The 15,570-nt window shown below is 49.2% G+C and overlaps 1 protein-coding gene across 2 annotated transcripts in view; it reads left to right on the top strand.

Moving 5' to 3' along the window:
• Positions 1-266: 266 nt before the first annotated feature.
• Positions 267-15,570, top strand: part of NSMF (NMDA receptor synaptonuclear signaling and neuronal migration factor) — a 32,741-nt gene continuing 17,437 nt past the window's right edge. Inside the window, exons 1-5 of one of the 2 annotated variants that reach the window (XM_034404417.3) lie at positions 267-594; positions 8,546-8,607; positions 9,312-9,899; positions 13,736-13,811; positions 15,239-15,244. In XM_034404417.3, coding sequence (XP_034260308.1) covers positions 524-594; positions 8,546-8,607; positions 9,312-9,899; positions 13,736-13,811; positions 15,239-15,244 — 803 coding nt within the window. In that variant the 5' untranslated portion in view covers positions 267-523. The remainder of the gene's footprint in view (positions 595-8,545; positions 8,608-9,311; positions 9,900-13,735; positions 13,812-15,238; positions 15,245-15,570) is intronic. The other variant, XM_034404420.3, reaches the window with a different exon arrangement.

Genomic DNA, 15,570 nt, shown 5'->3' with positions numbered 1-15,570 from the left:
TTGTCTGGCTTTTGGAAAGCAGCTTGTTCCCCCCCCCGCCCCCCAATTCCACCTCTCTGTGGGCAGCCCCCTCAAACTTGCAACGGATGGATCGCTGGCTTGCTCCATCCAAGCTCCGGAGCGCACGGAGAAGGAGGCAAAGGACAGCTGCGCTCCGGTCCTGCTGGCCTGGAGGGGGGGGGCGGTCACCCCCCAAATATAGGCATGCCGGCGCACGCCCTTCCTGAGCTCCTCCTCCCCCCTCTTCCCCCCCACAGCTTCTCGCCGGTGGCGGAGGAGCCGCAGTCAATGAGCAGCCGCCGTGCGCGCCGAGGGGCGGCCGACTAGATGCGGCTCCTCCTCCAGCGCTCCTCGGCAGATCCGCCTGGCAGGGGAGGAGGAGGAGGAGGAGGAGAAGGAGGAGGACCCGGGGCTCGGTCGGCGGAGGCAGCAGCGGCGACTGCAGCCCGGCCCCGGCGGGGTGGAGGGCACCACCAGCATGGGCGGCGGCTGAGCGGCACGGCGGCGATGAGCCAGGAGGACCATGGGCACCGCCGTCTCCAAACGCCGCTCGCTCCGCAACGAGGCCGTGGCATCGGTGGCGGCCAAAGTCAGGTGAGCGACCGGCTCTCTGCTCCGCGGGGGAAAAGTGGGGGTGGGTGGGCGGGTGGGAGGGGGAGATCGGGGTGCGGGGAACGGATGAGGGGGTGTGTGCCCCCCAAAAGGAAGCCGGCGGGGGGCGCAAAAAAGCGTTAAAAAAAAAAAAAAGGAAAAAGGCTGCGCGTAAAAAAAAAAAAAGCCGGCAGGAGCCGCAGCTGCGGAACGGGGCGACGGAGCCGCACACTCGAAAAAGCCGGAGCCCGGGAATCTGGGTGGGAGAAACCGGGGCTGGGGGCTTACGGAGGGGGGGGCTGCAAAAGGAGAAGCCCCGGGATGGAGGAACGGCAGCGGCGGTAGGAAAAGGAGCCCGCGGCGGGCGAGGGCGTTCTCCCGGTTGCTACGGGGGTAGTAAAGGAGGAAAGGAGCGACGTGCAGCGCTTGTGCTTTTGCGCTTCGGGTCGAGCTGGCAATCCGCAGCTAGGGAAGGTGGGGATGTTTGAGAGGTGTGGAGGGGGGGCGGGGGGCGTCGGAGGCGGTTCGCCTTGGTGGGGTTGCGGGAAGCCCCCCAACCTAAACCCAAAACCCAGCATCTCTCAGGCTCCAGTTAAGCGCTGGGTGCGGATTTGTGCCGGCGACGCCAATCCTTTGTAGGGCTCACACATATACCACGCTTGGCTAACCCGGGCGGGCACCCCAAACCTTTAGCAGAGGGGTACTATCCGCTGTTTCCTTTTAACCAACCCCCTCGCCCCCAGATCTAGCTGCACCCCCGGGCTGAGTTGGGGAAGGCTGAAGGGAGCCCTTGTGTTGTGAGTTTCTGCTGAGCTTTGCGGGCTTCTGCTGAATCCGTTCGCCCTGGAGCCTTCTCGTGCGTCTTCCCGGGTTGCTAAAACTCTGTGCCGTTGAAGGCGAAGTCTTGGATTCAGGATCCAGCCGCGATTGGAGAGAGAAGGGGGGGGAGGGAGGGAGGGAGGGAGAGAGAGAAGGAAAGGGAAGGAAAGGAAAAGAAAGTGGAAAGGAAAGTAGAAAGGAAAAGGAAAAGGAAAGGGAAGTGGAAAGGAAAGGAAAAGAAAGGAAAGAAGGAAAGTGGAAAGGAAAGGAAGGGAAGGGAAGGGAAGGGAAGGACAGGAAAGGAAAGTGGAAAGAAAAGGAAAAAGGAAAGGAAGGAAAGGAAAGGAAGTGAAGGGAAAGAAAAGGAAGGGAAGGGAAGTGGAAAGGAAAGTGGAAAGGAAAGAGGAAAGGAAAGGAAAAAGGAAAGAAAGGGAAAGAAAGGAAAGGGAAAGGAAAGGAAGGGAAGGAAAAGAAAAGAAAGTGGAAAGGAAAGGAAAGGAAGGGAGGGGAGGGGAAGGAGCAAAAAGGGAAGGGAAGGAAAGAAGGAAAGGAAAGGAAGAAAGAGGAAGGGAAGAGAAGGGGGAGGGAATGGGGAGGGAGGAGGGGGAGGGAGGGGAGGGGAAGAGGGGGAAGGGAAGAGAAAGAGGGAAGGAAAGAGGAAGGAAGGAAGGAGTTTGATTACTAAGGCACATGTCAGCCCTGTGAGCACGACATCAAGACATCTTAAGAAAGAAAGAGAGACTTTAAAAAAAAAAAAAACCCCAAACAAACCCCAAACTTTTCCATACCGGCCAGCCCAGAAGCCGCCGCTGCTCTATATTTTCAGCCCGGCTGTCGCTTCGCATTGGGTCGAAATAGCAGCTGACGTGAGGTGCGAAGCACTTGGCAAGCTGCCCGTCTCCTGTTGGAACATTTGTGGCAAAGCTCCAGGGAGCCCCTGCTTTACTCCTTGCGAACTTCCAACTTGGTGAATGCAGCATGGAGCCGCAGTGTTGGCTGTGCAGTTGTGACATCTCTGTCCAAGGCCTCAATCTGCCTTGTCCTATGCGGTCTTTGGTCCTCCTCCTTCTGAAGAAGAAGTTCCCTGTCACTTTCTTGACCCCTGGCTCTAAGGGGGCGAGGCGTGACCTCCAAACTGCATGCACCCCCAAATCCTCAGATTGTCCCCCGAGAATAGATCCGCTTGTCCAGAGAAAAGGGGAGGGAGGTCCTGTTTAGGGGTGACCCCCCCCAACCAGGCCAGACAGGTAAGAGCGTCCATGAAAATCTTCAGGAGTGAATTATTGGAGCAGGCGTGGGGAAAAAGGGAAAGTTATTCAAATTGGTGTTTTACACGCTCAGTGAGTGTGCAATTGGCCTTGGATTTCTTTTGCGGGACGATGTAGAGAATTTGGGCAACTCATTTGCAGAGGTACCTTTTCTGTCCTGGAGGCTTGAGTTTAATTCCTATATAGAATTAACTTGCAATCTTTGGGATGTTTTCAGGATTTGAGGAGGGTCTTCCTGGATTTAACTGTGATTTGAGGCTGATTCCTACTTTTGCTGTGCCTCTCAAACCGAACTGAGAGAGCTTCAGTTTCTCAAGCGCAGAATTTGGCATCTGATGCGCTAAGAGAACAGGCTTTCGGGCTCCAAAGCGTCTAGTCCTCATTGTTCAGAATGTGCAAACAATGTGGGTGGCGCTTGTTGAATTATCAGAAGTGATGTGAGAGGGTGTGTGTGCATATGTGTTTGTGTGTGTGTGGTAGACCTCTTTGTTTTTCTCAGAATCAATGTAAAGAACCACAGGTAGTCTTCAATTTGGAATCATAGATAGATAGATAGATAGATAGATAGATAGATAGATAGATAAGATAAGATAAGTAGATGGCTCAGAAGGATAGATTGATGATAGACAATAGAGAGACAGACAGACAGACAGACAGACAGACAGACAGACAGATAGATAAATAGATAAATAGATAGATAGAAAGATGATAGACAGATAGACACATAGGAAGAGAATAACAGAGTTAGAAGGGACTGGAGGATGGATGGATGGATGGATGGATGGATGGATGGATGGATGGATAGATAGAGAGATAGACAGATAGATAAGATAAGTAGATGGCTCAGAAGGATAGATTGATGATAGATGAGAGAGAGAGAGAGAGAGAGATAAATAGATAGATAGAAAGATGATAGACAGATAGACAGACACATAGGAAGAGAATAACAGAGTTAGAAGGGACTGGAGGATGGATGGATGGATGGATAGATAGAGAGATAAGATAAGATAAGATACGTAGATGGCTCAGAAGGATAGATTGATGATAGACGAGAGAGAGAGAGAGAGAGAGAGAGATGATAGACAGACAGACAGACAGACAGACAGACACATAGGAACAGAATAACAGAGTTAGAAGGGACTTTGGAGGATGGATAGATAGATAGATAGATAGACAGATAGACAGATAGATAGATAGATAGCAATAAGAGTTATATACCTCTTCACAGTGCTTTGCAGCCCTAAGTGGTTTGCCCTCAACAATCCAAGTCCTCATTTTACTGACCTTGGAAAGATGGAAGGCTGAATCAACCTTGAGCCAGTCAGGATTTAACTCCAGATGTCAGATGGATGGATAGATAGATAGATAGATAGATAGGTAGGTAGGTAGGTAGGTAGTTAGATAGATAGATAGATAGGTAGGTAGGTAGGTAGGTAGGTAGGTAGGTAGGTAGGTAGAGAGAAGTTCCCTGAAGATGGTTTCCAGAACGAGTCCGAAAAGCTCGGAAGGCAAAACCTCTGGCATTGGCGACCGACCCAGATTGGATCCTGCAACGTTATCCTGAGACACCTCTATTCACCTTCATTTGTGCCTCTCCTACCACCAACGTTCTCCCGTGATTCCTCCCTCCGAGACGCTCTTCTTAAATTTCAGAAGCGTTTAGAAAAAGAACACCTCAACGGGAGACGAAATCCCAGAACGCTTCCGCTTGCCTCCATCCTGCAATTTTGCCAGGTTAAGAAGGAGACGGAAATCACTCTTAATTTCCTATAATTTGGAGATCAGCACTAGTAAGGACACTTCCCTCCGGCTGTAGCCGGGCCTCTCCTTAAGTCTTGATGCCGTTGAAGGGTTGATGGACTCGTTCCTTCGATTTGACAGGGCTGACAGCCAATGAAAAAAAAAACAGAGGTGCTTTTTGTCTCTTAATATAGCAGAAAAAGAACGGTGGCAAGAATTATTCCAATGTTTCCTTGTTCTCTTTTGTGAAGCTGTCCCGCTGCCCATCAAAATTCGGACAACTCCAGATGGCGCACAAAATATCCCTGCCTCCTTTTTGGCTTTTCCTCCTTCTCCCCCACTCCTGCGACAAGGAATCTATCGGCTTGGACTGGTCTGGTGGGAAGGAAATGTTAGCCCAAGGTCACCCAGCTAGAATCTGTGCCTTAAAAAAATCTCTTCGCTCTCTTTGATTTCTATCTGTCCCTTTCCACCACCTTAACCGGATAGGTTTGAAGATCCAAGGGGACCCACTCGGTTTCGGAAAGAGATGGATTCTGCAGACGGAGTGACCTTTTTCTCGGTCGTCTTCCAACTCTGACGAACATCGAAAACAGGGCACTGCTAAAACTGGGGGGGGGTGGTGGATTGGGGGCTCTGAGGATCTTTAGAAGGAAAATCAAAAGCCTGACCGGCTGAAAACAGTTTCTAGTCCTGCCACGAACAATAAAAGTTTGCTGGGAAATAGCATCTCTTGGGATTTTTTTTCCCTCCCCAGTTGCAAAACCCGAGGATCTGTAGAAAAGCACGTACGGCTGTTTTTCTATAAGTCTAAAACAGATTCTTGTCGTCCCGTATATTCGCTTGCTGCTTCTTCGACCGCAAATTATTTAATGCAAGCCAAATATACCGACAGTCGCTGACTTACGAATCACAATTGAGCTCGTTTCTGTTGCTAAGCGAAACATTTGCTCGGTGAATTTTGCCCCGCTTCGCGATCTTTCCAGCTGACCGTTGTTAAGCAAGTCACTGCGGCTGTTAAGTGAGTGACACTGTCATTAAGCGAATCCAGCTTCCCCTTTGACTTGGCGGCGCAAAAGGGGATCGTGTGATTTCCCCCAGGAGACTGCGACTGTCATAAATACGAAGTAGTTGCCAAGCGTCCGAATTTGAATCGCGTGACCAGGGGGAGGCTGCTACGGTCGTAAGTGTGAAACACGGTCTTAATTCACTTCTTTAAAATTGCGATTGTAACTTTGAACGGTCACTAAACGAACGGTTGAAAGTTGAGGACTACCTCTGTCGAACCCCCTTCCTTCTTTCCTAGCTGGGATTTTAGGTTTCCCTCTCATTTTGGAACGCATGTAATCCTCGATTTACGACCACAATTGGGAGCAGAATTTCCGTTCTTAAGCAAGATGGTTACGCGAGTTTGCGGCCAATTTGACGACAATTGTTGTTGTTGTTGTTGTTGCCATGGGTTGTTAAATGGCAGTTTTTAAACGAATCCCGTCTCCCAGTTCGGCTTGGCTTGTCGAGAGCCAGCTAGGAAGATGGCCAATGAGGACGCTGCGACGGTTATAAATGCGAGAGCCAGCCATAAGTCAGTTTATTATTATTTTATGCATTATTACCGCTTTATAAAACCTGAGTGAGGCCACATACACACCCAACCTCCCCGAAATATTGCATCCAGTTTTGGTCAAAAAGACTTTGGACAAAGTTCAGAGAAGAGCAACGAAGATGATTATTAAAGGCTTGGAGATTAAAACATACAAAGAACGGTTGCAGGAACTGGGTATGTCTAGTTTGATGAAAAGAAGGACTAGGGGAGACATGATAGCAGTCTTCCAATATCTCAGGGGCTGCCCCCAAAGAAGAGGCAGTCAAGCTATTCTCCAAAGCACCAGAAGGCAGGACAAGAAGGAACGGATGGAAACTAACTAAGGAGAGAAGCAACTTAGAACTAAGGAGGAATTTCCTAAAAGTGAGAACAATTGAACCAGTGAAATGACTTGCTTTCAGAAGCTCCATCACTGGAGGCTTTCAAGAAGGGACTGGACAACCTTTTGCCTGAAACGTCTAGGTTTTTCCTGCTTGAGCACGGGGATGGACTAGAAGACCTCCAAGGTCCCTTCCAGAGCTGTTGTTCTGTTATTCCCAGGTGCTTCTCTTTCTTTAGGGTTAAAAAGCAAAGCGGGTTGGCCAAACTGGAGATCTCTACGTAGTCCCTGGAGTAAGAGATTCTCAGAAGTTCAATTTGGCATCTCTTGGGGTTCCTCAAGCTCTTTAATTTGATTCCCAGCGCCCCTGAACAATTACTTCCCTCGATGGCTTATTACCTTCTGTGAATTTTTCTTCTCCTTCTTCGTCTTCTTCTTCTTGTTTTGGCTCTTGGTAAACAACCGAACTTGCAAGACGAGTTTAGAGACCAGGAGATGTTTCTCCTCCCAAAAGGGACAGAGAGCCACGCTGGAAGGGAACGAGGGCGAGGTGGACTTTCGAAGTGTGATCAAAAAAGGTGGAGACTCGCCTGAGGTTCAGGATTGTATGGTTTTAACAGATTAACAGAGTCGGAAGGGACCTTATAGGTCATCTAGTCCAACCCCCCGCTCAAGCAGGAGACCCTACCCCATTTAGGATTGCATTGGCTTTTTTAGCTGCCGCTGCACACTGCTGGCTCATAGTTAGCTGGTTGTCCACTAAGAGTCCAAGATCCCTCTCACAGTCACTGCTATTAAGCCTGGTTTCCCCCCCAGTTTATATGTGTGCTTTTGGATTTTCTTATCGAAGTGTAAGACTTTACTTTTCTCTACATTGAATTTCCTTTTGTTAGATAGATAGATCCTTCCTTCCTCTCCCCTTCCCTTTCCCTTCTTCTCCCCCCTCCCTTCCTCTTCCTTCCTTTCCTTTCCTTTCCTTTCCTTTCCTTTCCTTTCCTTTCCTTTCCTTTCCTTTCCTTTCCTTTCCTTTCCTTTCCTTTCCTTTCCTGTCCTTTCCTGTCCTGTCCTGTCCTGTCCTGTCCTGTCCTGTCCTGTCCTTTCCTTTCCTGTCCTGTCTTGTCCTGTCCTGTCCTGTCCTGTCCTGTCCTGTCCTTCCCTCCCCTCTCTTCTCCCCTCTACTTTCTTCTTCTCTTTTCTCTTTTCTTTTCTCTCTCCTCTCCTCTTTCTTCTTTCTTCTTCTCCTTTCTCCCTCTCCCTCTCCTCTCCTCTCTCCTTTCTTCTTCTCTTTTCTCTTTTCTCCTTTCTCCCTCTCCCTCTCCTTTCCTCTCTCCTTTCTTCTTCTCTTTTCTCTTTTCTCTTTTCTCTTTTCTCCTTTCTCCTTTCTCCCTCTCCTCTCTTCCTCTCCCCTCCTCTCTTCTTTCTTCTTTCTTCTTTCTTCTTCTCCTCTCTCCTTTTTCCCTCTCCCTCTCCTCTCCTCTCCTCTCTCCTTTCTTCTTCTCCTTTCTCCTTTCTCCTTTTTCCTTTCTCCTTTCTCCCTCTCCTCTCCTCTCCTCTCCTCTCCTCCCCTTCCCTCTATTAAGGATCAAAAGAAGAGTCTATCAGATCCCATTTCCTTCTTACCTACAAATCCATCCTAGACAAGCTCCATCTACGTGGTCCCTCAAAGCTGAGCCTAATTTGATGGCACGTAGTTAATCCAAAGATACGGCCGGACCGTGGGAACAGGCGGCTCTGGAGAAACCTGTGGTCCTTCCTGGTTTTCCCAATTTGAATAATTTCTCTCTCCCCCCCTCCCTCCCTCCCTCCCTCCCTCTCTTCCCCACAAGAAAATATCTTTAATTTCTCAGCAGAATATATATCACTTGTCAATTTTTCTGCTGGTGTAAGGCCAAGAGCAGCATTAGCAACATTGAACCAGCTGAGTACGCATGCCGGAGAGACAGAGTGGGGGGGGGAGAATGTATAAGGGGGGGGGAGGAATGAAAAATGCAGGCAATTTTTATTTTACGGGGCCACTTTGCATCTCTTTGCAATCTCTTATTAAAATTTCCGTTTGGGAGAGGGGAGGGGGGAAGGCAATGGGATTGGCAGGTAAGCAGTGCCTTGAATTTTGCTGCCGGGATTATTAATAATTTTTTTTCTCTTCCTTCTCTTTCCCTTTGGGCCTTTTGATGTTTGCATTTCCCCACACTGGATTCTTTGAAGAGCGGCGAGGGCTTTTGGGGATTATCTTTCTCAAAACCATCCCGAAGGCAAGAATGGTGCAGGTAAGACCACATACGTTTCCCAAGATTCGTACTGCATTGATTTTACAGGCCCCTTCGCTGCACCTGGAGATTAATCTTAAAAGGTAAAGGTTCCCCTCGCACATACTAGAGTTCCTGACTCTAGGGGGCGGTGCTCATCTCCGTTTCAAAGCCGAAGAGCCAGCGCTGTCCGAAGACGTCTCCGTGGTCATGTGGCCGGCATGACTCAACGCCAAAGGCGCACGGAACGCTCTTACCTTCCCACCAAAGGTGGTCCCTATTTTTCTACTTGCCTTTTTTTTTATGTGCTTTTGAACTGCTAGGTTGGCAGAAGCTGGGACAAGCAACTGCTGAAGTTTCTCAGCAATCGTTTGGGCCACTAGGTTGGGTTGGGTCAACCAAGGATGGTCCTTACCCAGATAGGGAGAAAGTCCCTCAAATCTTGTGTGTTTCTCATCCTGTTTTCAGATCGCTTGTTGGCAGAGTCATATGTCGTGAAGAAGACTCAACCCATGTTGGGTTGGGTCAACCAAGGATGGTCCTTACCCAGATAGGGAGAAAGTCCCCCAAATCTTGTCTTTCTCATCCTGTTTTTAGATCACTTGTTGGCAGAGTCATATGTCGTGAAGAAGACTCAACCCATGTTGGGTTGGGTCAACCAAGATGGTCCTCACCCAGATAGGGAGAAAGTCCCTCAAATCTTGTCTTTCTCATCCTGTTTTCAGATCGCTTGTTGGCAGAGTCCTACGTCGGTCAAGAAGACTCCCCAGAGATCCACGTGGGTGTTCAGAACAAGCGTCGCCTGTCTCTCATTTCTGACGGGAAGTTTCAGCCCACCTTCCCCGAGGAAGCTGGTGAGAAGCTGGCCGGCGAAGGCCCCAAGCCCCGCGTCTACACCATTTCCAGCGAGAGGCCCATGCTCTCGCAGCACCAGAGCGAGAGCATGGAGCTGGTAGTCCTCAAAGGGACAGAGGAAGAAGAAGAGGTGGACGGGGAACGGTCCTTAGGTCAGCCTCTCCACAACGCCGGAAGTTCTCACAACATCAGCCGACAATGCAAGGGCAGTTGGCCAAGTCCCCAGCAAGGCTCGAAAGAGTATCCCACTTGTGCCCAGCTGACGGTGTCATCTCAGCATCCGTTTGATCTAGAACATCACAATCAACACCAACCACACCACCACCACCACCACCACCACCATCATCATCATCAACACCACCAACAAGAACATCAGCACCATCATCAGAACGAAGCTGGTGAGACCGGCTGGCGCAGGAAGAAGCTGGAAAGAATGTATAGCATTGACCGCGTTTCCGGTAGGTGCAATCCTGTTAGGTTGGCTTAATCATGGCCATCTCTTGCTGCAAAGGGGTAGTTGTTGTGGCCCGTATGCGGCCTGTGCAGCTAGTAGCTGATCCCGACAGCGAGGAGGCTGGTGTGGTGCTGCGCCAGCAGCCTATGCAGCTGGCACTCGAGTCGGACAGTGAGGAGGCTGGAGAAGATGTGGTGCCAGAGGCGGGGATTCAATCAGGGCCTTCAGAACCTCCAGAAGCTCCCTTAAGTGAAGAGGACGAAGAGGAGGAGCCTCTTCTCGATGCACGGGCGCGCAGAGCTGCCAAAAGGCAGAAGTGGCTCCTCAGGAGGAGGTCTCCTCGAGAATAAGGCTTGGGGCTAATTGGCCACTCCCTTAACTTATTTAAGGAGGAACACCGACTGAAGCAATTTGCAGGGAACAACTTCGTTCACTCTCCTTCACGTCTTGATCTTAGTTCTTTTATCAGTTACCTGCAAATTGCTTCTGGGCTTTCTGCCAATCCTAGTAAGATTGCAATTATTTATTCTTTGGAGTCTTTGTAGGCTGTTAAGAAAGTTAATTAACAACCTTTGTTTGAAAAGGACTGATTTAATTTAGTAAACTAAGGTTTGTACAGACTTTGTGTGTGCTGCGTTCTTTGGTTCCGTAGATGGGGCAGAACAGTGGTACAGGTAGTCCTCGACTTTACGACCACCGGTGAGCCCAGCATTTACGTTGCTAAGCGAGGCTCACTTTGTCAGTGAGTTTGGGCCCATTTCGCGACCTTGCGTGAATCACTGCTTGTCGATACGTTAGTAACCTGGTTGTTAAGTGAATCTGTATTGACTTTACTTATCGGAAGATCCCAAAAAGGGATCAAGTGATCCCCGGGATCCAGCAACCATCGTAAATACGGTTGTCTGTTGCCAAGCATCTGAATTTTGATTGCGTGGCCATGGGGGAGCTGCAACGGTCGTTAAGTGTGAAAAACAGTCACAAGTCCTTTTTTTCAGTGCCGTTGTAACTTTTGGTCACTAAATGAACCGTTGTAAGTCGAGGACTTCCTGCACTGAGTTCCATAGGTTAGTTTCCCTTGGCTGGAAGTAAATCCTTTTGTAGTTGCTATAGTAGCTTTGTAGTTTATCGAAGGTTTATTATCTCTTTTACACCAAGTGTAAGTATTGGGACAGAGAAAAAGTATTTTTTCTATCCCAAAATATCTACCCATGCCTAATGCCAGTCAAACGGCAAATTATGATTTTTAGATTTTGGGGGGGATCTCCTAGCTAAATGTTGGCGAATTTGGTTTTTGACGTTATTTAAATACTGCATAGGCCGTACTGGCGTTTCCATCCCCTTAAAGCTTTTGTTTTAGCGATACGTTGATGCGATTTCTTTTCGTTAATCGTTCTCATCCGTAGTTATTTCCCCCACCCCCCCTCAAACTTTATAGGCTAGCTCAGCATTTCTCAAACTTGGCAGTTTTAAGAAAACATGGCTGGGGAATTCTGGGAGTTGAAGTCCACCTGTCTTGTAGGTTTCTAAGGGTGATAAATAAAGCAATAAATAAACGCGGAGCTAGATAAGTTGATTCTGGCAAGGTTGCAAGTTGTGTTAATGTGACGTTAGGGCTGGTCACAGAGGTGGTATTCAGCCGGTTCGTGCGAACCGCTGGGGGTAATTTGGCCAAGGTCGCCGAACCGGTAGCGATGGCTGGCTGGCCATGCCCCTGAACTGGTCCCCGGTTGCCGCTCGCTCACCCCACCTGTCATGTTCGTTGCTGCCATGTTCTTCTCACACGCGCATCCCGTTGCCTTGCAAGTCCAATGGGATGTGCATGTGCGAAGAACATAGCGGTGACAGCAGCAACTTTTCCCGCGACCTCCGGTACTTTTCGGCGGCCTGTGGATGGGAGGCTTCTTTGCCAACCGCTTTCCAGCAGCGTCGGCTGGCTGGGGGCCGCTGAAAACTCCGGTCAGCTTGCCTTCCGGACTCTGGACCAGCCGCCGCGTAAGATTAGCAGCCTGAACAAAGAGGCGGTGGTGGGGGAGGAAACGGGGCTAGGGCCGGGGCTGCTAAAGGAGGGGAAACAGGGGCAACTGGCGAAGGGAAGGCAGGGTAGATAGGTGGAAATTCCCAAAATTTTCCTACCTTTTCCTGTGAGCTGTGACTGAGTGGCGTGAGTGACGTCAAGTTGGCCACGCCCACTCACTCACATGCCCCCACTTAGCCACGCCCACCGAACCGGTAGCGAACATTTTTGAAACCCACTACCGGCTGGTCAGTGAACGAATGAACTGGGCTATTTTTGGTTTCCCTACCAAAAGGGAGGCAGTCCAAACCTTTTGCGATATGAAATTCAAGATAAGGCCAAAAAAAAAACACGACGGGGGAAAAAAAAAAACCCTTCTGTTACTCCGAAAGCAATTAAATGGCTCCAAAACATAAAACACTCAGCCGGTTTATTTCCTTTGTAATAGTAACCCTAATCCTAGAGAGGTTATTGCAGCTCTGTGGCTGCCGTAGCAAACTTTGCCCATAAAAATCAGCGAGAACTGAGCTGTCCCGGAGGGCATCGTATCATTTTTATCCCACGTCATAAGTTATACACTTGGGATCGATCGCTTCCCCTTTTCTCTCTTGGTGGCACCGCTGGGTTGTTCTGGTTATTACGCGATGGTTCATCGCACAGTCAGCCAGATGTTAAGACTGTGTTTGGCATTTTTGTCAACCTGTCGAGTCCTTCCCAAGCACCTGGGATAGGCAGAAACCGTTGTTTGACAGCATTCGAGATATCGTCGCGGTATGTCAGCCGTTCAAGTCAAGCTGCCTTTCGCAATTGACCGATGGGGATTTTTTCCAACGGCAATGGTGTTCAAGTATTATTATGATGATGATTCAGAACAGAGTCAGGCCAGATGTTTAAACTGGATTTGGCATCTTGCCTACTTCCCCAGGACCTGAGATAGGCAGATGTCGATGTATGACGGTATCGAAGGTCTGGTTGCGGGATGTCAGCTCTTCAAAGTCAAGCTGCCTTTTGCAATTGACCGATGGGGATTGTGTCAATGCCACGGCAGTCCAAGTATTATTATGGTTCGTTGCACAGTCAGCCGGATGTTTAGACTGGATTGGTCATTTCTGTCCACCTCTCGAGTCCTTCCCAAGCACCTGAAATAGGCAGATGTGGATGTTTGACGGTGTTCAAGCTCCAGTTGTGGGATATAAGCTATTCCAGGTCAAGCTGCCTTCTGCAATTGACCGATCAGGATTTTGTCAATGCCACTGCGTCCAAGTATTATTGGTCATTTTTGGACTGGATTGGTCATTTCTGTCCACCTATCGAGCCCTTCCCAAGAACCCGACAGAGGCAGATGTGATAGTTTGAGGATGTCAAGCAGTAGTGGGTGACGGACAAAACTAAACTACTAGCGAGTCACATTGTATCTTTGGAAACAACGTTATCTGCCTTGGATTTAATACGGACTGGACTTGACAATTCTTGAACTGTGTGTATCTTGTTTGGGTTTATCTGACGGAGGAACAACCCCTCCCTCTATGAGTAAAGTTCTTGGCAAGCAGCCAAGGGGTTGCTGCCAATCCTCTTATCGAAAGAATTTGTTGTCTGCCAGTTTTATTTAACCCCTGGCTATCGGTTTGTGTGCGTGTGTGAGACGGGGACAGAACATTCAAGTGGTGCTCCAGATGTTTTGGAATGCCCCCCGCCCCCACACAAAGCGACAAGCCCTATTGGTACTATCTTGGCTTTCTTTTGCCCCAGTCGTTCTACTTCTACTTACAGACATTTGTGCTTGGCGGTCTTCTCCAACTGTTTCTCCTCTTCCTCCTTTATTCCAGATGATGTTCCTATCAGGACTTGGCTACCCAAAGAGAATCTTTTCACTTTCCAAACAGCGACAACTACTATGCAAGCGTAAGTTCGGCCAAAGAAAGTGGGGAGGGGGGGGAATGGCGAGCATGGGGTGGGGATGGGGGGGGGAAGCATCCTCCTCGTTGGAGGAGCATAAAAAAATGAGCGCGCTCTTTTCAATCCGACCGCCAGCAACTCCCCTGCCCTTCTCTTTTATTTAATGCAAACTTCATGTGATCGAGCAGGAGGTCCTCGGTTTATGACCGTTTGTTTAAGGGCCTGTTTGTTTGGAAAAGGGACTTCACGATCTCCTTAAGGTTGCGATTGTCGTAAGGGACCCCGCGGTCACAATCTGGATCTTCGGCAACCGCCTTGTGCTTTTTATTTTGGTCATTACATTTCTTTTTTTGCTGCCCATCTCGGGCCAAACCTCCCTCCCTCAAAATTCAGGTGACGCTTGGCAACTGAATCGTAGTTACGACGGTCGCACTGTCCGGAGTTTCATGCAATCCCCTTTTGCAACCTTCTGACAAGCCCAGCCTGAGTGGAAGCTGTTCTGACCTAGGCTTCCTGAGACAGTAAAAAGCACACGATTAGTCCCCAAAACGCTCTTTTTATTTCAACGGCTGTTGAATTCTGTTCATTCCCAGCCCGTGATGAGTCACAGATAGTTTGTAAAGAGTCCAACAGAGGTCTGCCACAGATAAGGCTGACAAGCACCCACCTTCATCTCCCTTGGCACGCTGCCAAAGACCTAATTGGCAATTAGCTTTGCAAGGTCACACGGAGCACAGAGTCAGAACGGAGCTTCAGAATTTAAACCGACCAGAACAAACAAAGTTGCTTCCTGCAAAGGCTCATGTGCCTTTGCTCCTCCTTTAGGTCTTATGGAAGGGGCCAATCATCTCCAAGCCTTACTCCTGAGTCGCCCCTTTTGTCTTAACTGTTCTTGCCTTCTGGCAGCTCTGCGCATTCACACACTGAGAACAGACTCTCCCTGTTCCTCTGACTCGCTGATGTTTGACTCTGGAGGCTCCGGAGTCAGCACATAACTCCCCGATGACCTTGGCCCCATCTCTGCCTCTGACGCAGAGCCCTCGTCCGAGCCTTCCCCAGACTCCAGGACTGGCCCGTGTTCCTCCCCAGCCTCCTCACTGTCTGACTCTGCCGCCAACCCGGCAGGCTGTTGGCGGACCACAACAAAAGCCAGATTCGCAGAACCAACGCATTACTAATTTAAAAACTGCGGGAATTCACTTAATGACGGTGTCAAGAAAGGTCGTTAAAATGGGGCAACACTCCCTTAGCAACGGCCTTCGCTTAGCAACAGAAAAATTGGGCTCCGTTGCAGTCACCCGCTGAGGACTGTCTGTATCTGTGAACCGTTCGCACAACAAAGGATAGTTAACGATGAAAAAGGGGTTTGCTGCTAACGTCTCTTCTTGCTGTTTTTCCTCTTTCTGCTTCTGGATTCTTTTTGGGGTCGCCAGCATTTCGTAAGTATAATTGCCACCGCGCCTCCTCCATAAATCTTGTCTATTCTTTTATCGTTTGCTTGTATGGGCATCCTTAGGTCAAAAACTTCTACATTTCTTTCGGTATGTTGTGCCCGTGTCGATACTTCCCCACCCTCCAAAAAAAAGACCTAGAGTTGAGCCATCCTTTCTTCTGCCATCATTTTCGTTTGGAAGCGTGAAGATGTTGTGGTCCATACTTCCATTTTCCCGTCTGCTGCTTTGCAACTTCCATCTTTTGCTTTCTGGCCGAGTTGGGCGTCTGGAATTCCAAGCGTTTGAAGAAAAAAAAACCCTTTGGTGTTGGT

This window comes from Pantherophis guttatus, chromosome 16, assembly GCF_059756535.1.
Source record: "Pantherophis guttatus breed Tessera chromosome 16, ASM5975653v1, whole genome shotgun sequence".
NCBI classification, from domain to species: Eukaryota; Metazoa; Chordata; class Lepidosauria; order Squamata; family Colubridae; genus Pantherophis; species Pantherophis guttatus.
Note: the sequence above shows the minus strand (reverse complement) of the source record. Positions and strands in the feature narration are given on the sequence as shown.